Raw genomic sequence first — 23,932 nt, forward strand, 5'->3', positions numbered from 1 at the left:
TGAACAATAATTTGTGTTTGGCCAAGCTTTTCAAAAAGTGCTTTTATGTGTCAAATTATAAATAAGGACATGAAAATATTTGCTTAATAGTTAATATTATATAAGTAGATAAATAATTATAAATTTTTATTATTAAAGATAATAATTAAGTTTTTTATTTTATTTAAGTAAAATATAAAAATAAAATTAAAAAGTACTTTATTCTTTCAAGATAATTTAAATATATCAGAAATCATCCAATAAATATGAAAGTTCATCCCAAAAGTAATTTTATATTACTTAATAGTTTAAACTAAGTAAGGTTATTTTGGTATATATAATATTTTACAAATGATATTTTTGGTAGGAAGAAAAGTCAAAATTGCTTCTACTTCTACTTCTGGAGAGAAGCTATTTTTTTCTGCTTCTTCAAAACTACTTCTACTTCTAGCCAAAAGCACTTTTTTTTTTCAAACAAAAGCTTGGTCAAACACCTCAAATTGAGGAAAAAAATTTTTTAAAAAAAAATATATTTTTGGCATGCTAGAAACTTGGCCAAACATGCTTATTAGTCTAATATATCCGGTTATTTAGGAAGAGGTCTAAATTTTTCGAGGACCTCTGAAAAAGCTCCAACATGAAAATACTTTTAAATTATACTGTTCAAAAGTGAAACCAGGGGCAGTTCCATCTTATGCAACAAATTTATAAGTATATCCATAAACCATGCAAAGTGGCGGGAGTAAACGTTTGAAGTTGGAACCAGGGCGGCTCAAGTACACATGTGGCCTAAAACTAAAGTTTGTGAGCCCTAAATTTAAAAAAGAAAGTTATAATATATATATTTCTACTTGAAGTCTATTCTTCTAAATTTTTTAGATGCTAAGTTGTTAATAATATTTTTATAATTAATTTTTTAAATAATTTATTTTTAGCTAATATACCAACTCATTTAATTTTTTTTGGGACATTATTGATTTAATTTTGAAAAAAGTTCTTTCGTTGAGACAAATGTTAATATTATTCTATAAGCAATATAAACATTTAGAAAAAAAAAATCTTTTTATTTAATTGAGTATGTCGATTAGAGTACAATTTCAATTCACACGTTAAATATTCATATTATCCATTTTTAAGTATAGTGAAGGGTTAAAAATATCCTTGTACTATCGAATATTGTTTAAAGTTACCCTTCGTTATACTAATAGATTAATAATATCTATAACGTCTTACTATTAAAAAAGTATACCCGAGCTAACGGAAGGGCCACGTGGCAAAATTTAAGTCATATGGTCCATCCGAGTTTAATTTTTACACTGACCCCACCCACAACCTAAAAAATATACCTGCTTAACACTTAAAGAGTCTCATATCCTAGCGCCACCGAAACAAGATCACGGATCGTTGACCGGCGAGCGATCACAGCAGAATCACTCCTTTGTGACTGACGAACCACGCTAAGGATTCTCACTTTGAAAGTGCGACTGTCTTAGCGCTGAATCGTGCCGCCAACGACGATAGCTTGGATGAGCAGCAGCGCTGATGATGATGATTATTGTTTGAATGATAATGATTCTTATTCCATTTCTAGTGAGAAAAATCGAGTTGTGTAGTGAATTATTTCACTTCGTCGGTACTGTAGATGCCATAAGTAAAATACCTCAGCTTTGGCTGTTCTTTCAATCCTCAAAGAGAAGAAGCAGATTCAAATTTTAGAATAGAAATGTAATGACCCGACCGGTCGTTTTGAGCATTTACGCTTCTTTCAACTATTTGAAATCTTGAATAACTTTTTACGAGGTATTATGACTTATGCGAATTGTCGATTTTGGTTTTAAGGTATTTCGGACTTAGCTTGGAAGAATGTATTTTCATGTTGGAAGCTTAAGTTGAAATAGTTGACCGGATATTTACTTATGTGTAAACGACCTCAGATTTGAATTTTTATGATTTCGATAGCTCCGTATGGTAATTTTGGATTTAGGAGCGTGTCCGGAAAACTTTTTGGAGGTCCGTAGAGGAATTAGGCTTGAAATGCCGAAAGTTGAATTTTTGGAAAGTTTGACCGGGTCGGAATCCCATTTTAAAAATTAGAATACCTCTGTTATATTATTTATGACTTGCGTGCAAAATTTGAGCTCAATCGAACGTGATTTGATAGGTTTCGGCGTTGTTTGTAGAAATAAAAAGTTTCAAAGTTCATTAGGCTTGAATATATGTGTGATTCGTATTTTTAGTATTGTTGGATGTGATTTGAAGACTCGACTAAGTTCGTATGATATTTTAGAACTTGTTGGTATATTTGGTTGAGGTCCCGAGGGCCTCGGGTGAGTTTCAAATGGTTAACGGATCAAAAAGTGGACTAAAATAGTTGTTGCAATTTTCTTCTGCTGCAAATTTCTTCTCCTAGAATCGAGCCCAGGATCTAAGCCACGATCGAAGGCAGGGTCGAGGGCCATGATCGAGCCCAGGATCGAAGCCACAATCGAAGCCATGATCGAGGGCTAGGATCGAAGGCGGGATCGAAGGCCTGGGTCGAGGGCCAGTATCGAGGGTCAGGATCGAGGCCCAGGATCGAGGAACACGATCGAAGGCCCAGGATCGAGGCAGGATCGAGGGCTGTCTGGGCAGAATTATAAAGCACGGGACTTCATCCCATTCGCTATTTTTGACAAATTGGAGCTTGAGGAGAGGCGATTTTTTATAGATTTTCAAGGAAAACTTAAGGTAAGTCCCTTGTGATCATTTCTACTCCATAATATTGAATTATCATCGAATAATCTGACTAGATTACATGATTTTGAGGTGTAAATCGGAGATTTGAACTTAGAAATTTGGAAATAAGATTTGTAGATTTGAGGGTCAAGTTGAGGTCGGATTTTAGTAAAATTGGTATGGGTAGATTCGTGGTTGAATGGCTTTCGGATTTTATATCTTTTGTCGGGTTCCGAGACATGGGCCCCACGGGCCATTTTTAACTAAATTTTAGATTTTTATGAAAAATTAGTATTTTCTTATGAAATTAATTCCAATAAATTTTATTGACTGAAATGAATTATTTGTGACTAGATTCGAGGCATTTGGAGGCCGATTTGCAAGGCAAAGGCATAGCAGAGTAAAGAATTTCACGTTTCGAGTTAAGTAACAGTTATAAATCTGGTCCTGAGGGTATGAAACCCCGGATTTTATGTCATGTGATTATTTTGGAGGTGACAGACGTGTGGGCGTGCACCTAGGTGATTGTGACTTGGTCCGTCCCGTGAAACTGTAAAGTTGAATAACTTGTTGTTAGCTATATGCTCTCTATGTGTTGAAGAAATTTGACTGTAAATCATGTTAAAAAAATTATGCTTAGGCTATGTGATAGTATTGTTAGGACCTACAGAGGTCGCATACTTTTTGAATTATTTGCTAATTGCTGTCTTGTACTCGGTCATAATTTTTCTTATGCATCATACCTTAGTCTTTATTGATATTTGTTTACTCACTATGTTATATTTGTTTGGGCTGATATTTGTGATTTTCGAGAGCCCGAGAGACTAGAGAGGTTGAGGACTGAGTAAGGCCGAGGGCCTGTCGGTAAGGTAAGGATATTATGGCACGTGAGTTGTCCGTGCAGGATATTATAGCACGTGAGTTGTCCGTGAGGATTATGACGCTTGGGTTATAGGAGCCTCTCTGGAGTGTGTATACCCCCAGTGAGCGCGGGTACCCATTGAGTGTGAGTGTTGAGGGCTGAGAGCCGAATGGTTGAGATATTGTGACGAGTTGAGTGATTGTTGCCCTGAAAGGCTGTACTTGCTTTTCATTTGTTGTTGCATTTAGTTGTTATCTGTCATTGTTGTGAAATTCTCTAAAAGATTCTATATCCGGATTACAGGAACATGAACTGTATAAAATTGATTTGACTTAAACTGTTGAATTTGAAAGCATGTCTATTATTTGCTGGAATTACTGAAAGTGAACTATAACTGTGTAGCTCGTCACTATCTTCAGTTCCTTAGTTATTATTGTTATTTGCTGAGTTGGTTGTACTCATACTATACCCTGCACTTCGTGTGCAGATCCAGGTACTTCTGGACATAGCGGGTGTTGATTCTCTCGCACAGTTAATTTTTCGGAGATTCAGAAGTAGCTGCCATATTTTCCAGACCTTGTCTCTCTTTCCGTATCTCCTTGTTTACTGTATTTGGTCTTAGACTATTATAGACCGTATTTTCTAGACTTATATTCATACTAGATGCTTATGTACTCAGTGACACCAGGTTTTGGGGAATGTTCGTATCAGTATTTGTGGGATTTTATATTGTATTTAATTATTATACTTTCAAACTTAAAAGAAAGTATGGTTTATTGATATTATCGGCTTGCCTAGTGTCGAGATAGGAGCCATCACGACATATTGGGATTTTGGGTAGTGACAAGTTGGTATCAGAACTCTAGGTTGACATAGGTCTCACGAGTCATGAGCAGGTTTAGTAGAGTCTTGCGGATCGGTACGGGGACGTCTGTACTTATCTTCAAGAGGTTGCCGAACCCTTAGGAAATTTTCACTTTCTTGTATTTTATCGTGCAGAGTTGATTCGGCTTGAAACATAACTCTTTAAATTCCTTCCACGCATTTCGTATGCGCATATGAGCGCTCGGTATCAGTTGTGCATCACCGGCTTGGGATTCTATGAACGAGGTTCAAGATGTGTATTCTGTGTTTTGGTGATGGGCCAGTCTGGAGGACTTGAGGCCAGGTTTAGACCGCAGCTTAGGCTCGGTAGCTTCAGTTGTAACTTGTACATTTGGACTCATATGTCTCGTAATGTCCCTACGAGAGGAATTTAGGGCTCGATGAGCGGTGGAATGGCTTTGTGATGAGTATGATGTAACTGCGGGATATGTTAAGACGATTTGAATGTTCTTTTATTCCAGCTCAGTATCTGTATTTTTATTTTTTATTTCTTTATAATTTCAAGACTGTGCACAAGTTGCTACGATGGCTATGCGTTGTTATCGCATGATATTGGTGTAATGGTAAGGTGCTCGTTATGTGTTGAGGCGGTGAATGGCTCAAAGAGAGGATTTATCAATACATAATTAAGGGGTTCAGCAATTAATTCCAGCAGAGGAAAGGCAGTCGGACTATAGATGTCCAAGTTTGGTTGTTAAAGTAACAAGACTTGGTATTTGCGAGCATGGTCGAATTTTCATTGTGATATTGTATCGTCGTCCTTGTTTGAACGCATTATGGTCCGCCGGTGTTACAGTCTTCTTGGATTTCGCCTTCGGGGCAGGGTGTTATGAAATGGTGCATGAGGGGCGGTTTCCAGAGATAGCTATGTGCAACGGTTCAGAATCGAATGGGTCTTTCTAATGTTGATGGCTCGAGAAAGATGATCTTCGAAGAGGCTTAGGGTCGGTAACAATTTATTGGTTCATGTGCTACAGAGATGCATTTTGATTTGATGCAACAGTTGGGCAGTAAATTATGAGGGAAGACATGACGGGAAGTGTTTCGCGGTGGTTGAAGTACTAGCAGGTCAAGTAGAAGAAGTAGAGGCTGAGAAGTTGCTTAAAGGAGATGGTTTAACCGAAGTAAGAGTGGCAGATTAGCATATGGATTCTGCGGTAGGGTAGTCGTGCGCCTTGAGAAAGTGTAGAACGGTTTGGAATCGTGATAGAATGTGATTTATCCTACGGACTTTATTTGGAGTGATGGTTACTGTACGAAGAAAGATTAAATATGGCAGTAAGGAGTTTGTTTGAAATGAAGAGGGATGTGAAGATCTGATTATCGTCTCAGGCACAATATGACTTGAGTTCGGAAGGTACTGTTGAACTTTCAGATGATGTCAATAGGGAAAGTGCAGACTTATACAAATGGTGGGCGAGCATGAGCTCAGGAGAATTTACTGATTACGTGGTTGTTGCACCCAGTGTAGCGTCGTTGGAAGATGTCGGTAAGGAATTCCACAGGTGGGTTATCTCTTGTGAGTAGTTAGCGGTGACGTGATATTGGTGAAGCTTCTGCGAGAAATATTACTTGCTACCCGATAAGAGGTCGAGTGTGTGACTGTAAGTGGTGATTCATATTGTTCATGAAAAGCTTAACAAAAGACTTCGAGAAGTCTGATGGGTTAACGGTGCGAGATCATAGTAATTGAGAAGGAAAAATCCTTGCTGGTTCTAAGTTTATATAATTGCAGCTTAAAGCTAAGTGGGGGAGCCTGCTATTGACAATTTGATTTCACGGTTATGTGTTAAATTTTAGTTTTGGTCAGAAACATACTTGTGGATCAGTTATGACTTGCAAATATGGAGATCGAGGATGACTCGAGTAAGGAAATTCCTGAATACGGGTTATATGACACTTTATAGGAATACAGAAATCATGGAATGATTAAATTGTTATTTTGAAGAACGTAGTGCGCACGAAGTATGAATTTGATTGGTGGTGTTAAGGCATGATTACTTATTTGGGGGTTGTTGTGCTAATGGGGCTTGTGCCTTTCGGCCCTTTTGGGCGGTTCAATTTAGATTTGAGCAAAGTGGGTGACTCCCGAGAAAATTCTAGTGGGTTTAAGAATTATATATAGCAATTGAGAATGTTTCCGGACTTGTGTATGGATACAATCTGAGATTTGCATTTGAAGATGTCGGGACTTGCGGTAATTCTGTATGACTATGGATTCTATATTTCAGTATAAGAAAGGAAATAAGAACAATTTTAAATTCACATAAGGTATTTTCAGAGTGAGTGTTACGGTTGTGGTATTTATGGGATAATTATGATGTTGTGAGACCTTACAGAAATTTTGGTGGAAATATTCCTGGGTTTGGTGACCTGCGTGGCTTGGTCAAGTTAGAGGGATTCGGTTCTGATAGCTTGGTTATGTGCAAATGGATTTCAAAGTGTTCTTAATAGTTTCTACCATGGGTTGAACCGGATATTTTCTACTGGTGTGGGAAACGTGTTGTATATTGTGATTTCCTCTTGGAAGGAAGCAAGAGGAAGGTTTGTAACTAACCGGGTATGTAATTTCCTGGTGACTCAGAGTTGATAATGGAATTCTTGTGCTTGTCACATGATGGCATAATAGATGTGTTGTGTTGTGCGGGATTAGGATTTACATGTACAAGGTGGCAGTTCAGTTTTGAAGATAAGGTAACGAATGTTGGACAGCATAGTCAGTTTCAGATATTTCGATGAATGTTATAACTGCTCGGCAATTCCTGAGAAGGGTGCGCATTTCAGAAGGCGCGTTGTGTTTTGACTTACGGATGTTCATCGGTATTGTAGTACTCACCTGGTTGATAGACTGCTGATATTCAAACTATTGCTATGTGGCACAGAAGAATTATGAAAGTATTTCTCAGAAGTATATTGTTTCGGGGTTGCGACTTATTTGAGGTGACTATTTTATTTGAAACTCGGTGGAGGCACTAGTTGCGTTAATTATTTGTGATAGCTATGCGCTATGAGTGCGCATATATGTGAGGTTTGAGCCAATGTGCGAGCATCAGGGCAAGTATTCATACTCGAAAGAATGCTTAGACTATGATATGCCTAGAATTGACTGTTAAGTGTAAAGTTATAACGCTTCTCATGTTCATACCTTTGTTGAAAACTATCTAGGCTACATTTGAGGTTACAAAGAGACTAATTTCCTTGAATAAATGGGGTAGTTACTATTTCTGCGTTAAATTACCGATTTGAAGTATGATAGCGGACTTTGCACATGCTTACACTATGGCGTGTTATTTATACCATTCCAGGAGCATGGGAATCTTATTTCATTATCATATACACGTGTATTTATTTAATTGCTCATGTATGATATGCTGGGACTGGAGGCCTGTGACCATACCGGGCTATTGGCATATGCGTCGTCCGTGCCGTGTGTGAGAATTTTATTTTTATGATAATTTAACCGATTTATTAATTTCCTACCTCTACAATTGTGCATATGCGCCTACGGTTATCCTCTTCACAAAATTTGAGGAGTTGGTTGTAATATTGCTGTTGTAGTGGTGCTTATTGAACTTGCAATACGGTTCTCTTCCTTGAAACATCTCCCATATTTGGGTACACAGATTGCGCAGTTGTGGCTTGAGTTATATTGATGTGACGTGTCTATGGGATAGTTATGTTTAATAATATAAGGTCATTGGACCTAGAATGGGTACTATCAGGTTTGATTACGGTATATTCGGGAGGATAATATTGAAAGTCAGCTTAGAAAGTGATTTTGGTTCTATTTAGGGCGAGAGAGCTCCATGACTTGTTGCTCTGATAAGGGGTCATGAGATTTCTGCATGTTTCTTTTATTATCAATAGTGTACGAAGGTTTTTGGAATGAGGTTTGGCTTGATATGAGGTTTTATACTAGTACTTGGTTGGTTTTGAGTAGTTACTGTGATCAAAAATAGTGTTACGAGTATGTGAGTTGTGTAGTATGTTATGCGATTATATCTGGGATTATGGTTATGGCTGGGTACAGCTTGTTCAGGTTTATACAGAGTGTAGATGTGAGATTCAAGTCTTGAAAAGAATTCTGGATGTTAGAAATTTGGCTCCAAAATTTTTGGGCTAAGGTTAAATTAATGATTTTCAGTTAGGTTATGTGGTCAGGCCTATATAGAATATTATAATAGGGTGACGTGAGATCACCCCCGGGTACGTGCGTGGTAAGATAGAATAGTGATTTGATGGCTTGAAAACAACTCTTGGCACGTTCGAGGATGAACGTATGTTTAAGTGGGGGAGATTGTAATGACCCGACGGTCGTTTTGAGCATTTACGCTCCTTTCAACTATTTGAAGTCTTGAATAACTTCCCACGAGGTATTATGACTTGTATGAATTGTCGGTTTTGGATTTAAGGTATTTCGGAGTTAGTTTGGAAGAATGAATTTTCATGTTGGAAGCTTAAGTTAAAATAGTTGACCGGATATTTACTTATGTATAAACGACCTCGGATTTGAATTTCTATGATTCTCATAGCTCCGTATGATATTTTGGACTTAGGAGCGTGTCGGAAATTTTTTTTTGGAGGTCCGTAGAGGAATTAGGCTTGAAATGCCGAAAGTTAAATTTTTGGAAAGTTTGACCGGGAGGTTAACTTTTTGATATCGGGGTCGAAATCCGATTTTAAAAATTAGAATACCTCTGTTATATCATTTATGACTTGTGTGCAAAATTTGAGCTCAATCGAACGTGATTTGATAGGTTTCGGCGTTGTTTGTAGAAATGAAAAGTTTTAAAGTTTATTAGGCTTGAATATATGTGTGATTCGTGTTTTTAGTATTGTTGGATGTGATTTGAAGACTCGACTAAGTTCGTATGATGTTTTAGAACTTGTTGGTATATTTGGTTGAGGTCCCGAGGGCCTCGGGTGAGTTTCAGATGGTTAACGGATCAAAAAGTGGACTAAAATAGTTGTTGCAGTTTTCTTCTGCTGCAAATTTCTTCTCCCAGAATAGAGCCTAGAATCTCCCAGAATCGAGCCTAGGATCGAAGCCACGATCGAAGGCAGGGTCGAGGGCCATGATCGAGCCCAGGATCGAAGCCACGGTCGAAGGCAGGGTCGAGGGCCATGATCGAGGGCCAGGATCGAAGGCAGGATCGAAGGCCAGGGTCAAGGGCCATGATCGAGGGTCAGAATCGATGCCCAGGATCGAGGAACACGATCGAAGGCCCAGGATCGAGGCAGGATCGATGGTTGTCTGGGCAGAATTATAAAGTAGGGGATTTCGTCCCATTCGCCATTTTTGACAAATTGGAGCTTGGGGAGAAGTGATTTTTGATAGATTTTCAAGGAAAACTTGAGGTAAGTTTCTTGTGATCATTTCTACTCCATAATATTGAATTATCTGGCTAGATTACATGATTTTGAGGTGTAAATCGGAGATTGAAACTTAGAAATTTGAAAATAAGATTTGTAGATTTGAGGGTTGAGTTGAGGTCGGATTTTGGTAAAATTGGTATGGTTAGACTCGTGGTTGAATAGAATTTCGAATTTTATAACTTTTGTCGGGTTCCGAGGCGTGGGCCCTACGGGCGATTTTTGAGCTAAATTCGAATTTTTATGAAAAATTAGTATTTTCTTATGAAATTAATTTCAATAAATTTTATTGATTGAAACGAATTATTTGTGACTAGATTCGAGGCATTCGGAGGCCGATTTGCGAGGCAAAGGCATAGCAGAGTAAAGAATTTCACGTTTTGAGGTAAGTAACAATTATAAATCTGGTCCTGAGGGTCTGAAACCCCGGATTTGGTATCATGTGATTATTTTGGAGGTGACGCACATGCTAGGTGACGGGCTTGTGAGCGTGCACCGAGGTGATTGTGACTTGGTCCGTCCCGTGAAACTGTAAAGTTGAATAACTTGTTTTTAGCTATATGCTCTCTATGTGTTGAAGAAATTTGACTGTAAATCATATTTAAAAAATCATGATTAGGCTATGTGATAGTATTGTTGGGACCCACAGAGGTCGCATACTTGTTGAATTATTTGCTAATTGCTGTCTTGTACTCAGTCATGTTTTTTCTTGTGCATCATACCTCAGTCTTTCTTGATATTTGTTGACTCACTATGTTATCTTTGTTTGGGATGATATTTGTGATTTTCGATAGCTCGAGAAACTAGAGAGGTTGAGGACTGAGTAAGGCCGAGGGCCTGTCGGTGAGGTAAGGATATTATAGCACGTGAGTTGTCCGTGCAGGATATTATAGCACACGAGTTGTCCGTGCAACACGTGAGTTGTCCGTGTGGATTATGGCACTTGGGCTGTAGGAGCTCCTCCGGAGTCTGTAAACCCCTAGTGAGCGCGGATACCCATTGAGTGTGAGTGCTGAGGGCTGAGAGCCGAGTGGTTGCTGTTGTGACAAGTTGAGTGGCTGTTGCCCTGAGAGGATGTACTTGCTTTTCATTTATTGTTGCATTTAGTTGCTATCTGTCATTGTTGTGAAATTCTCTGAAAGATTCTATATCCGGATTACATAAACATGAACTGTATAAAATTGATTTGACTTAAATTGCTGGATTTGAAAGCATGTCTATTCTTTGCTGAAATTACTGAAAGTGAACTATAACTGTGTAGCTCGTCATTATCTTCAGTTCCTTAGTTATTATTGTTACTTGTTGAGTTGGTTGTACTCATACTACACCCTGCACTTCGTGTGCAGATCCAGGTGCTTCTGGACATAGTGGGTGTTGATTCTCTCGCATAGTTGATTTTCCGGAGATTCAGAGGTAGCTGCCGTATTTCGTAGACCTTGTCTCTCTTTCCATATCTCCTTGTTTACTGTATTTGGTCTTAGACTATTATAGACCGTATTTTCCAGACTTGTATTCATACTAGATGCTCATGTACTCAGTGACACCAGGTTTTGGCGAGTGTTCATATAAGTATTTGTGGGATTTTGTATTGTATTTAATTATTATATTTTCAAACTTAAAAGAAAGTGTGATTTATTGATATTATCGGCTTGTCTAGTGTCGAGATAGATGTCATCACGACAGGTTGGAATTTTGGATAGAAATTAATAAGGGAAACATATATCAAAGCGATTGACTCTTAAGAACGAAAAAATCTTCCATTATGAAATCTAATAAGTAATTCATGGATATAGACATACAGTAGATGACTCTTAAGAAACAAAAAATCTTCCACTGTTTTCAATTTTCGCTTTACTCCACCTTAGCCCCAAAATTGCCATTTCATCACCAAAGTCATTTCTTTCTAACATCCAAACCTAGCTATACCCACAAAATAAAATTTAAAACAGCAAAAAAAATCTTTATTCGAGAACAAGTTGATCTTTAACTTGAAAGCCAGTACCAGAAAAATGATAAAAAAAATGACAGAGAAATGGAAAGTGAACACGATGACGGAACCGAAGAATAAGAAGTAGAGTAAGTGAACATGCCGGCAGAGTGACTGGCGACGAAGAAGAAGAAGAAGCGGGGATAAGTGGGGGAAAGGGAAAGAGGGGAGTTGGTAAGAGTTTAAAAATTTCCCACGTGACAAAAAAGTGACAATCACACGTGTTAATCAAAATGATTAGGAGCTAATTAGACAATAATAATTTTTTGATTATGAATAAGGGTGTATGTTTTAGGTTTGGTAGAGGGTACTGGGTCGGGTCGGTATAAAAATTAAACCCGAATAGACCACATGACTTAAATGTTCGCCACGTGGGGTATATTTGTTTAATAGTAACACGGTAGGGATATTATTGATCGATTAGTATAACGGATGGTAACTTTAAACAATATTCGATAGTACAAGGGTAGTTTTTTTCTTCCTTTCTTGCTTTCCTTCTTCTTCTTCTTCTTTTCGAGCCGATGGTCTATTGGAAACAACCTCTCTATCTTCATTAGGTAGGGATAAGGTCTACGTACAGACTACCTTCCCCATACCCCGCTTGTTGGGAATATACTAGGTATGTTATTATCATTGTTATTGTTGTTGTTATTGTTGTTGTTGTACAAGGGTAATTGTGACCCTTCTCCATTTTAAGTAAGCCAAGCAATTATTGTATTTACATAGCAAAAAAATAATTCTCCTTTTATATGAAAAAAAGGTATTAAATATTTTTTTATACCTATAAACCTATTATTTCTGAAATATAAGGCTCCCAAATTTGGGGCTTAAGCCACTTACCTTGTTAACTACTCCCTCCGTTTCAATTTATGTGAACATATTTAATTGGGTGCGGAGTTTAACAAAATGTAGACTTTTGGAATTTGTGGTCCTAAACAAGTTAAAAAGAAGCTCAAAGTATTTGTGTGGTTATAAAAGCTTTTCATTAATTGTAGAATTATAAGTTTAAGTTAAATTATTACCAAATTTAAAAATAGGTTACTTTTTTTGGAACGAACTAAAAATAAAATAGGTTTACAAAAACTGAAACAGAGTACAACTTAAAGGCTGGAGCCGGCACTGGTTGGAAGTTGGAACTATCCGATATTGTTGTTATGGATCGGACGTATCCATCAACGAGGTCCCCATTTCTCTGGATCAACGACCAATTGGAGCCCCATTATTGCCCCATTCTACCTTGCCGAGAATCCCTCTCAACACAATAAAAGCAACACCTCCTCTACCTCGACCAATCAGATCCTTCCACGTGTCAGCAACCCTCTCCCCTACCTTCTCAGCTGCCCTTTAACGACGTATCAGAAAATTGAGCGTTGAAATTGAGAGAAATTAAAACAGGAGAAGGGTCACCATTGTTGATAAGGAGGAGGAGGAGGAGGAGATTTAACACTCCTCCTCATCAACCTGAATCACAGCCTATTTAATTTGCTCAATTATTATATGTGAATTTAGGATTTAGCTCAATTATTATACGTGAATGTTATATATTGTTCGTCGCATTTGAAAAACCAATATATAGTTCGAGCAGAGGGTCATCCTATTGTCTCCCTCTGTTGCTCGAGCGAGACCGAGGTGGAAAAGGCATCGGATTTGACTTTGATATGGCTGAACAGGGACTTGACTCATTTCAAAGGGTACGTCAATCAAAAGGGAACCAAGAACTGAATGATGAGTTGAAAATCAAAGCAAATGAACTCGAAAGGCTTTTCGCCGAGCATAAACTACGTACTCCTCCTGGAAATCAATCTAATTCTATCAGCAGAATTAGTAGGCATAGTTACATGCAAAGTTGGCCATCTGCTACTTCATCCTACAGTAATCCTGTGTTAGATAATGTGTTTGTCGATCTAGTGTTTGACAATTGTTCGTTTAGGGAATCTGATAGGAACTCTTCTGATGAGGTAAATAGTTTTGCGGTTGGTTCTCCTGGGAAATTTTATGATATGTATATGCAGAAAAGGGATGCAAAACTTAAGGAAGAATGGAATTCTAAGGGAGTAGAGAAAGAAGCCAAGTTGAAAGCTATGGAGGATAGCCTTGAGAGGAGTAAAGCTGAAATGAAGACTATGGACAGACTCAGATCATTTAACTCCACCTCTATTTTTAGCAAAGACCAGGTATATAATTCTAGTTCCCTTCTACATATAGTTTACAGCAATTTCTCACACACATATAATGTGCAGACATTTCTGTTTCCTATAGTCGCCAATCTTGAAAAAAGTTCCCTTTGACAGCAACAATCAGAATTTGGACAAATGGATGATAGAGAACATAAGTCTGGAGAAGAAGTTTCTAAACATACTGCTCAGAGGAAGAAACAACATTTACCTATCAAAACATCATCTACACCTCGCTCCATGGTAGCATCTGTTCCAAGGTCTCCAGTGAAGGCTTCTAGTAGTCCTTCTAGTCGCCGAAAATTTCAACCTGAAAGTCCAATTGCACGTTCTGTTCCAAACTTGTCTTACTTGAGAAAGGAAAACTCAGAGCCTTTTTCTCCGGCTGGTAAAATGACTACTCGTTCACAATCCAGGAACTATTCCCGTAGCAACTTACTGCACTCACAGTCCTTAAGAAAAAACTCTGGTTTGAATTCTGAGGGTGTTAGTTTGGCACCTCTCAAATTTGATAAGGACAAGATGGAACATAGTCCTAAGGGTGTGAATTTGGCACCTCTCAAAACTGGGAAGGACATGATGGAGCAGAGTCTCAGTGATAAATTTCCGAACATTTCAGATTCAAAGACTTTCCTAAAGAAGGCAAAAGATGCTGAGTTCAGTTCAAGAGGTGGTTTAATTGAGACAAGGGGTTCTAATATTGTATCCAAGTTTGCGCACAATGATGATGAGGATGAGGATAATGATGATGATATGGGATTGGATTCTGAGAACTCAGTGAATATAGATGAGGAAGATTTTGAGAACATGATATCTGCAGTTGAGGAAATTTTTGATCATAGGACACCAAGACTGAGCCATGAGATAGAGAAGTTGGTAAATTCTGGTTCAGAATTTGGAGATTTCCTGAGATCACCTTCTTCTGTGCCTTCTAGCTTCCTTTCTGGTATATTTGCACACGAGTCACCGCGAGAAAGTAGTCCTCATCGTCACCCTTTTTCTTATCCTCATGATATGTCTGATGTTGATGCTTCAGACTCTCCTGTGGGAAGTCATGCATCCTATAATTCACATTTTATGGGTCCAATGGAGAGTGATTCAGCTGCTAGAGTGAGGAAGAAATGGGGAATGGCGGCTCAGAAACCAATCCATGTAGTAAAATCTTCTCAAAGTCAATCTCGCAAGGATAAGGCCAGAGGATTTAAACGGTTATTAAAATTTGGGAAGAAAAACCATGGAGCAGATAGTTTGGTTAAAGACTGGATTACTGCAACTACTTGTAAAAGAGATGATGGCACTGGAAATGGACGTGATACTCCTAATCGATCTGATGTTTGCTTATATGAGGATGAGTTTTTCAACGAACAAGGTGAGATGTGATGTTTCATGTTATTAAACAAAACTGTCTTGTTTCCTTTTGATGGATATTTAATAGCTGCCCCAAAATTGATTCAACTCTTTTAGTTGTTAATTGTCTCAGTTTCGTCTTTAAGCGTTTAATATGTGTATTCCAGAAGCACCATGTTTATGAAATGCTTTTACCACATGGTTTATGAGATACTATCTTGATTTTTACCACATGGTATGAGCAGAGGGTACTAAAATTGCAGGTTTACTTATTGAAGAAGTTGGACTTTTCTGAATAATAAAACACAACTGCTTCACAGAGGTGAAGACGAAGAGTTTACTTATTCAACAATAATTTTAATATATTGTCAAAATGAGTCTTGTAAAGGAAAAGGCGCGTGATTGATCATGCATTGCACAATTTAGAGATACATGTGGTTTCCACAGGAAAATTATGTATCAGATGCTGCAGCTTTAGCTTGTGGTGCTCAATTCTGTTTATACTGTCTTTAATTTGATGGTTCTTCGTCATATTTGTTTTTCTAGATTAGGATCTGAAAGAGTAGCAGTTGGCACTTGAGAGTACAAATACAGATTTTTCTGGTGTTTCCAGTTTCTTTAGGGAAAATCCAGGGAGGATATCAGATTTTAATTGCATAGGAAAACTTGGGAAGACCCTTAGTTATTCCAACTTTATCTGTTTCTGCTGGAAGTTTCGCAAAGTTGGCTTTGTTTCTTTTGCTATAATTTCTTCTAATTCTGTGTAATAGACAAGGAAACATGTGTAAGAACTTCAGATAGTGGAGTTTAAAGTTGAGGGCATAAAATTGGAGTATGCAAATGCAAATGAGAATTTTTGGGAAGGTTAAGTTAATGGTTTCTCTAATTCACTTTGCTTTTGAGTACATCCTTTCTGTACAATCTTATTTTTCAGTACTCCTTTTCAACTATGTGTAGGAAGTTTGTTGATTTTAAGTTATTGACTCAATGATCTATCTTTCTCGCAGTTCAATCCTTGCACAGTTCTATTCCGGCACCTCCAGCTAACTTCAAATTGAGGGAGGATCATTTATCAGGGAGCTCAATAAACGGTGAACATTTAGTATATCGTTGGTCATTCCCAACTTATTCCTCTGTGCTTTTTTCTTTCAATAAATGCCACCATGGAAAAAAATATGCACCTGGGGTTCTATAAAATAATTTAAGTTAAAAGGAAGAAAAGAAAGGAGTAAGAACCTCCATTGGCACAGTTGTCACTTTACTTCATAACTCTAAAAAACAGCTCACAGTTTTTTATGCAACTATCTTCTTGACTTATATATTCTTCCTGATTCCTGAATCAAAGACTATTCCCCTAGTAGCACAAGAAGTACTGTTGTTTCATGTGCATGTAATTGTCTTGCTTATTAGCCAATGCCTTAAAGCTGTATTTCATTGATCAACAGTAGCATATTAGTATCAGATTTCTAACAAATCTTGAACTTATCAATATTTTATATTGCAGAAATCCCTTTTGAAGCTTATAAAAAATTTTCTGCTCCAGCGATTTAAGTACTTACATGTTAATTTCTATTTATTCTTACTATTTCACAGCACCGAGACCATTCTTTTCCTTGTCGTCATTCAGAAGCAAGGGAAAGGACTCAAAGCCGAGATAGGTCTCTCAAAGATATAAAAGTTATGGTGTGCAGCTTCAAACCACATTTTATTCAGCCAGAGCTTGAGGTATGCGCGTGTTACAATCATATTTATACAATTTATTCTTGTACATAGTATATCATTGGGCTTTTGTTAGCCTTTCTTGTACTTTGCTATTAATTCTGGTTGTCTCGGTATATAATGTTGTATATTGCCTTGAGAGGACAGTTCTCTGTGGCTGAATGTTAATGTTATTTTGGCAGTCAGAGCATTCTTCAACTTTTATATGTATATTCTGTAGTCATTCAAGCTTAATTCTTGTAAATATCAGCAGTTGGGTATATGTTCAGAATTAAATATCAGCAGTTTGGAAGAAAATGCAAAGAAAGGTGTGGCTAAAGTGTACAGTGAATGAAAAAGGACGTACCTGCACTCCACGTTTAGCATTTAGGAGATATTAGAACTGAGATTTGACTTTTGAGTGCTGGAATTGGCGGGAAAATTAAGCTGGAGAGCAAGAGCACATGCAAAATTCTTGAAAGATCAAAGTTACAAGTAATTTAGCATGTGCCCTGCTTCTCCAGCTTAAATAACCGTCCACCTACACATAGTTTCTCAACCATTTGCAGATTCTTCCAACTCTGCTTAAGGCGCTTCGCAAAAAGGATAACAGTTGTAGAAGGTTGATGGTTAGCGTAAAATAGTCATGCAACTGATCCAACTAATTTGAGATTGAGGCGTATTCGCTTGTAATAAGCTTTAGAGAAGATTATTATGCTGGCAATAGACATATATGCAAGTAATTGTATTTATATAACATTAAGTTGCTTGACGAAAATGGATCCCATAATTAAGAAAATAGGCCAGTGTAGTGTATTTTAATCAAATGCAGAGATAAGGCCAAGCAAAATGATTTTTTTGCTATGGTGACTGTTGAAGTTGGCAGCCAAAAAGGAAATCTATGAAGCCGAGTAGAGACGCCTGCTATTTTAAAGAATAATTTCTCAACCAAAATGCAACCTAGAGAGAGCAGGGGCAGGCCACCCACCCTATTGGCCTACTCAATCTGCAAAACTTTAGCAATTGACAAATACTTCGGACAAGAAAAATGGAAAAAAAAAAAGAAGAAGAAGAAGAAGAAGCAATTGAAGTATACCAAAAGAATTCACCAATTGCTAAGGTTTGCTTCAATTATTTGCAACTCTATTAGAGTCGTTATGTCGCTGTCACGCCCCAAAACAAGATGAGACGTTTAACTCGCATCGAACGAACCAATATAATCATTATGAAATTCTTTGTAGCAAAGTGCATGGTAATTACCTATTTAGACGACTTTACTGTATTGTTACCAAAATAGTTGTGCTGAGAAATACGCTTGGATGATTCATGGTTGAACATGTATTGAGCTTGATATCTATCAGCAGTCTTTATTTACTTTTTGCACTAAGTGTTTAAAGGAGAATTTCTGGAAAAGATAAAGAATCTATAAGAAAATTTCAAAATAAAAAGAACTGTAGGCAATAATCACAAGAATTTGTAAATTTCAACGTGAAGGTTAACATCTTATAAGTGTGAGTGTGGTGCGAATACATGTCACCCTATTAACTTAATTATTCATGTAATTGCATTTGCATAAATAATACTACACAATAAGCAGTTGATAATCGTATAAAACTTACATTTAGTGCATCACACAGTTCACAAGGGACAATTTGATCGAGTCCAGAACCCATTTGTGGTTCTTTTTGACAAAAAGAACGAAAATGTGTGTAAAAAAAAATAGTTACCTAACTATGTATAACGCTCTTTACGATAAGCAGTTGATAATTGTATAAAACTTACATTTAGTGCATCACACAGTTCACAAGGGACAATTTGATCGAGTCCAGAACCCATTTGTGGTTCTTTTTGACAAAAAGAACGAAAATGTGTGTAAAAAAAAATAGTTACCTAACTATGTATAACGCTCTTTTAAAGAGCGTTATACCTTAACGGACGTTTTGGACGTTAAGGTATAGCGCTCTTTAAAAGAGCGTTATAAATATATAACGCCCTTATGAACCGCGTTATGCATTGGCTGGTAAGACAGCTATGCATAGCGCGGTATATAAAAGCGTTATATGTATAGCGTTGTTATATACCGCGCTATACATAGATAAAAACGGTCCCCTTCCCTTCTTCCCCACGATTAAAACCAGTCCCCTTCCCCCATGTTTTTTAAATCCCCACCCCCCACCCCCCACCCCCCCAATTTTGTCGTTACTATTCGAGTGGACCCCACCCGTCTCATAAAAAGACAAGATTGTTGGTCCCACATCCTAGTCATTCATTTCTATTGTTGTGGTTTGCTTGTTTCAGACTCAAATATTCAATTCTTCAATTTTCCGAAAAAATAAATCGAGGTATTCCGATTTAGTTTATGTCGAAACTCGTATAAATAATGCATATTAGGTGTTTTGAATGTGCTCCATGTTGTTTTGTATTGTTTTTGCGTTTAAACTGGTATGTTATTTTTATCCGGACTAAGATATTAGTGTTCTAAAAAAATATGTAAAAATTGAGAAATCATTATTATTTGTTAATAAAAATGTTAATAAATTACTTTTACTATTTTATATGTATTTTCGTGAATGTTTTGTGATTAAAATGTATTTGTTGATTTTATCTAGTTTAGATTATTTATTTGTTTAAAGACTAGTAATATAGTGCCCTTATAGCTTAGTAAAATGTAGAGCCTTTTAGCATAGTATCCCTGTTGTTTAAGTATATCTTATACTGATAGATCAAACACAAACTCTGTCCAATATACAAAAATTAATTATTTAATTTACAAACAAACATATAAAATTATGAAACTAACATGTAAAATAATAAAATTGACACACATAAGAATTCAGGATAGCTTGGTGCTACTGGGCCTCAAATATCGAGCCTGGAACCTATATGTGAATACTTTGTCCAATTAAATATTGTATAATTATAAAAATTAATTATTTAATTTACAAACAAACATATAAAATTATGAAACTAACATGTAAAATAATAAAATTGACACACATAATTCAGGATAGCTTGGCACTACTCGGCCTCAAATATCGAGCCTGGAACCCATAGATATATACTCTGTCCAATTAAATATTGTATAACTATAAAAATTAATTATTTAATTTACACAACAAACATACAAAATCATGAAACTAACATGTAAAATAATAAAATTGACACATACAAGAATTAAGGATATCTTGGTGCTACTGGGCCTCAAATATCGAGCCTGGAACCCATAGATATATACTCTGTCCAATTAAATATTGTATAACTATAAAAATTAATTATTTAATTTACACAATAAACATACAAAATTATGAAACTAACATGTAAAATAATAAAATTGACACATACAAGAAATCAGGATAACTTGGTACTACTCGGCCTCAAATATCGAGCCTGGAACCCATAGATATATACTCTGTCCAATTAAATATTGTATAACTATAAAAATTAATTATTTAATTTACACAACAAACATACAAAATTATGAAACTAACATGTAAAATAATAAAATTGACACATACAAGAATTCAGGATAGCTTGGTGCTACTAGGCCTCAAATATCGAGCCTGGAACCCATAGATATATACTTTGTCCAATTAAATATTATATAACTATAAAAATTAATTATTTAATTTACAGATCAAACATACAATTAATGTTGTTTAATTTACAGTAGACGACATGGACGTGCCGTCTATGCATCCCGGACCTTTCTCTAATGAGCTATTAGTGTTACAGGGCAATCATAGGTCCGCCCACGTATGGGAAGGAGAGTTACTAGCCTAGACTCTCCGCGCCAGGAGAGTGGACGACATGTGGGATTTTATGAAGGACAAAGATCTCCATCCCCGTGTAGTCCAGCGCCTGCGGGTTACGGGCTTTTACAGAATTTTGGAGATCGGGCAACTGCAGCTCAACTGGTCTTTGGTCACGGCCCTGATAGAGCGGTGGCGACCGGAGACGCGCACATTCCACCTGCCCATTGGCAAGGCCACCATCACGCTGCAGGACGTGGAGGTTTTATATGAGCTGCCCGTTGATGGACTGCCTGTTGCACTGCCTCAGGCCATGAGAGAGATGACGCATGGGCAGTATTTGGACATGCTGCAGCAGCTCACTGGTTTCAGGCCACAGGATGAGACTGCACACTCAGGGGCCAGTCGCATGAGTTTGACAGTTATTCGATAACATTTGGAGATATTGCACCCCGACATCACTGGCGAGACAGATGATCTGCATATTCACTGGTATATGAGGTTGCTGCTGCTCCTTATGTTTGGAGGGGTCTTGTTCCCGAACACTTCGGGGAACCTAGTCAGCTTGAGATTTCTTCACCATCTTCAGTGGCTAGATGATTTACCCCAGTACAGCTGGGGTGTTGCTGTTCTCGCCTAATTGTACAGGCAGATGTGTCGGGCGATCATGGGCACCCAACATGACGTATGTGGATTTTTGCCGCTGCTACAGGTGACAACATATTCGAATACTCTATTCACTATAACATATCTAGTAAAAATTAATCTTAAATTTTACGTCAACTTTGTATGTTAGGTTTGGGCCTGGGAGCGATTCCTGCAGTTGCAGCCACCTCTACCACCATTACCTCCGGATGTACCACCTTTGTTTCTCCCTCTAGCTAGGAGGTGGGTTCTCCGGCGGGGATACGTACATATCTACGAGACTCGGCATAATCTCCCCCTTTGCAGGGATTTGTTGAATATGCTGGAGGGTGCACAGGTAAATGTATACCTAAGTTTACTTGGTATAGCTTCACATGTGTTGCGCATACTCACGTTTTTTGTTGTTATTTAATAGTTCATCTGGACGCCATACATCGACGACTTGATAGGTGGCCTGCCTGATTATTGCTCGGCCAGCCGACTGATTTGGAGCACTTTCGTCCCGCTGATGTGCCTCGATATTGTGGAGCACCATGTCACGGAGCGGGTACTTCGCCAGTTTGGCTGTCCGCAGCTTGTACCGAGAGGGCCCACATGGGAGCCCATACATTATAAGCGGGATGATCGTTCCAGGGTGGGCGGCACACATGTGGCACGGCTAGAGGCGCAGGTCGATACTTGGGACCGGCGAGTTGACCTGATTCATCCCCCTCCCCCTTCACAGAGCCGGACAGATACTATTCATGAGTATGGCCAGCAGGTTGTAGAGGTGGCTGCCCGGACACTGCAGCGAGCCCGAGAGGATCAGCGCTTAGGACACGACCCTGCTTATGTGGTGCCAGAGCAGTACCAGCGAGGTAGGAGTGTCCCACGAGGTAGGGGTGCCCCACGAGGCAGGGCTTCCCTACGGGTTCGTGGTGGGCGGCGAAGAAGTGGTCCCTAGCAAGGAGGCGTTGAGGCCCCTGTTGGTGATGTTGATGTTGATCTGCCGGGTGACCTTTATGAGCCGGACGAGTATCCCAGCAGCATGTCGTCATACAGCCTTGGGCTGCATCTCACTCCAAGAACTTCGCAGGTGACCCCGTCAGGTCCATTATTGACCACGAGCACGGACATTACTGGAGAGGATTGGGATGCATACTTCCCAGGCCCATCGACCGCTGCTGAGGATCGGCCGACCCGAGATGTGGATAGTGGGCGCCGGCTGAGTTATGGCTCATCATCGAGGGGTGTTGGGGAGCTTTCACAGGCACAGGTATGTTTTTATTAGTATTTACTTTAAATCTGTTTTTTCTCTTCTCATTTATTTTCCAAAAATAACTTTATTAATTTTCTTATTAAGGCTTCGTCCTCGCCCGTCACGGAGGCCGCTTTGTGCGATGCTGACCTGGCTATGATGGATGATTATATTCAGGAGCCCGACGAGATCGTGGTAAGATAATTTAAATTGTTGTGACTTGATATATATTTTCTTATACTGAGCCGACTTATTCTTCTGTAGGTTACTACTCGACCGACGTCCCCTTCTACTGATCTTGCCAGCACTACTGATGATCATGCTGCAGCGCATCCTTCTATAAAGAGGAGACGTGATGAGGATGATCCTGATAGCGTAGTCGGGCGGGATGGGATGCGCCTCAGGCCAGCAGCTGCATTGAAGCACACAGGATGTGGAACACATTAATTTTTATTTTATTTTTTGTATTTGATGTAAATATTATTTTATGTAAATAATAGCAACAATTTTTATTGTTTTCGTTATATGTGCATTATGTATATATTTCTCGGGTTCTTCATTATTTTAATACTGCAACGCAAACACAACAACTTAACATAATTTAAATTCGGCACACATAATGAAAATTCCTGACATGGAAAGCATAAAGATAAAATACAACACTCAACACATACATTGGTTTGTTTAGTCAACTATTCTCTTCTTCAACCACTCAAATTGATCCAACATCTTATTTTTTTCTTCTTCCACCTCTTTTAGTTTCTCCTTCAATGCTGCAATTTCTCATTTATACATAACCTCATCACGTTCGTATCTTTTGTTCAAATCATAAATATACTGCAAAGTTTGTTTGTAGCATTCCTGCTTACAGGGTTCATCAATCCATACCTCAAAATTGCAAAAAGGTTCGTCGGGAATCCTATAAAACTTGTTCACACACATCCAGTATCGGCGCTCAACCTTACCATCATCCCAACAGTCCACCATTATACATTTTTTGCCGCACTAGCACCTTGGTACATAAAGGCGTTCAAACATTTGTTAAAGCGAAAAAAAAACCTTGCTTTTATGGAGAGTTTTGCTATTGGTTATTGTTAAGCGCAGAAAATAACTAGAATGCGCCCGTTGTTTATAGGCAAGATAACACACATAACGTAGTATTTAACCGTGCTATGCTTACACATAACATAGTATTTAACCGCGCTATACTTCGCGTGTTAAAGATTCTTTCGGATACAAAATAGCTTTTTCGCAGGCGGGCAGCTTTTCAGTTCGACAAGA

The 23,932-nt window shown here is 38.1% G+C and overlaps 1 protein-coding gene across 2 annotated transcripts; it reads left to right on the forward strand.

Annotated features, from left to right (window-relative positions):
- The first annotated feature begins 12,933 nt into the window (after positions 1 to 12,933).
- Positions 12,934 to 17,249, forward strand: LOC107808136 (uncharacterized). 2 transcript variants are annotated; one of them, XM_075244613.1, is made up of 4 exons: positions 12,934 to 13,975; positions 14,093 to 15,344; positions 16,330 to 16,435; positions 16,916 to 17,249. In XM_075244613.1, the coding sequence occupies exons 1-4, from the start codon at positions 13,460 to 13,462 to the stop codon at positions 16,995 to 16,997; spliced, it is 1,956 nt and encodes a 651-aa protein (XP_075100714.1). In that variant the 5' UTR covers positions 12,934 to 13,459; the 3' UTR covers positions 16,998 to 17,249. The 2 variants fall into 2 exon arrangements, with proteins under 2 accessions (XP_075100714.1, XP_016488111.2); XM_016632625.2 differs by having other exon boundaries at positions 16,330 to 16,413.
- Positions 17,250 to 23,932: the final 6,683 nt, after the last annotated feature.

The sequence above is a fragment of the Nicotiana tabacum genome, chromosome 22 (genome assembly GCF_000715075.1).
Source record: "Nicotiana tabacum cultivar K326 chromosome 22, ASM71507v2, whole genome shotgun sequence".
Classification (NCBI taxonomy): domain Eukaryota; kingdom Viridiplantae; phylum Streptophyta; class Magnoliopsida; order Solanales; family Solanaceae; genus Nicotiana; species Nicotiana tabacum.

What these genes read in the sequence shown, in the direction of transcription:
- LOC107808136 (XM_075244613.1), top strand. Translation starts at nt 13,460, where the DNA reads ATGGCTGAACAGGGACTTGACTCATTTCAAAGGGTACGTCAATCAAAA. An exon ending in CTATTTTTAGCAAAGACCAG is followed by an intron (nt 13,976 to 14,092) that starts GTATATAATTCT and finishes TCCCTTTGACAG; the next exon opens with CAACAATCAGAATTTGGACA. An exon ending in TGAGTTTTTCAACGAACAAG is followed by an intron (nt 15,345 to 16,329) that starts GTGAGATGTGAT and finishes TCTTTCTCGCAG; the next exon opens with TTCAATCCTTGCACAGTTCT.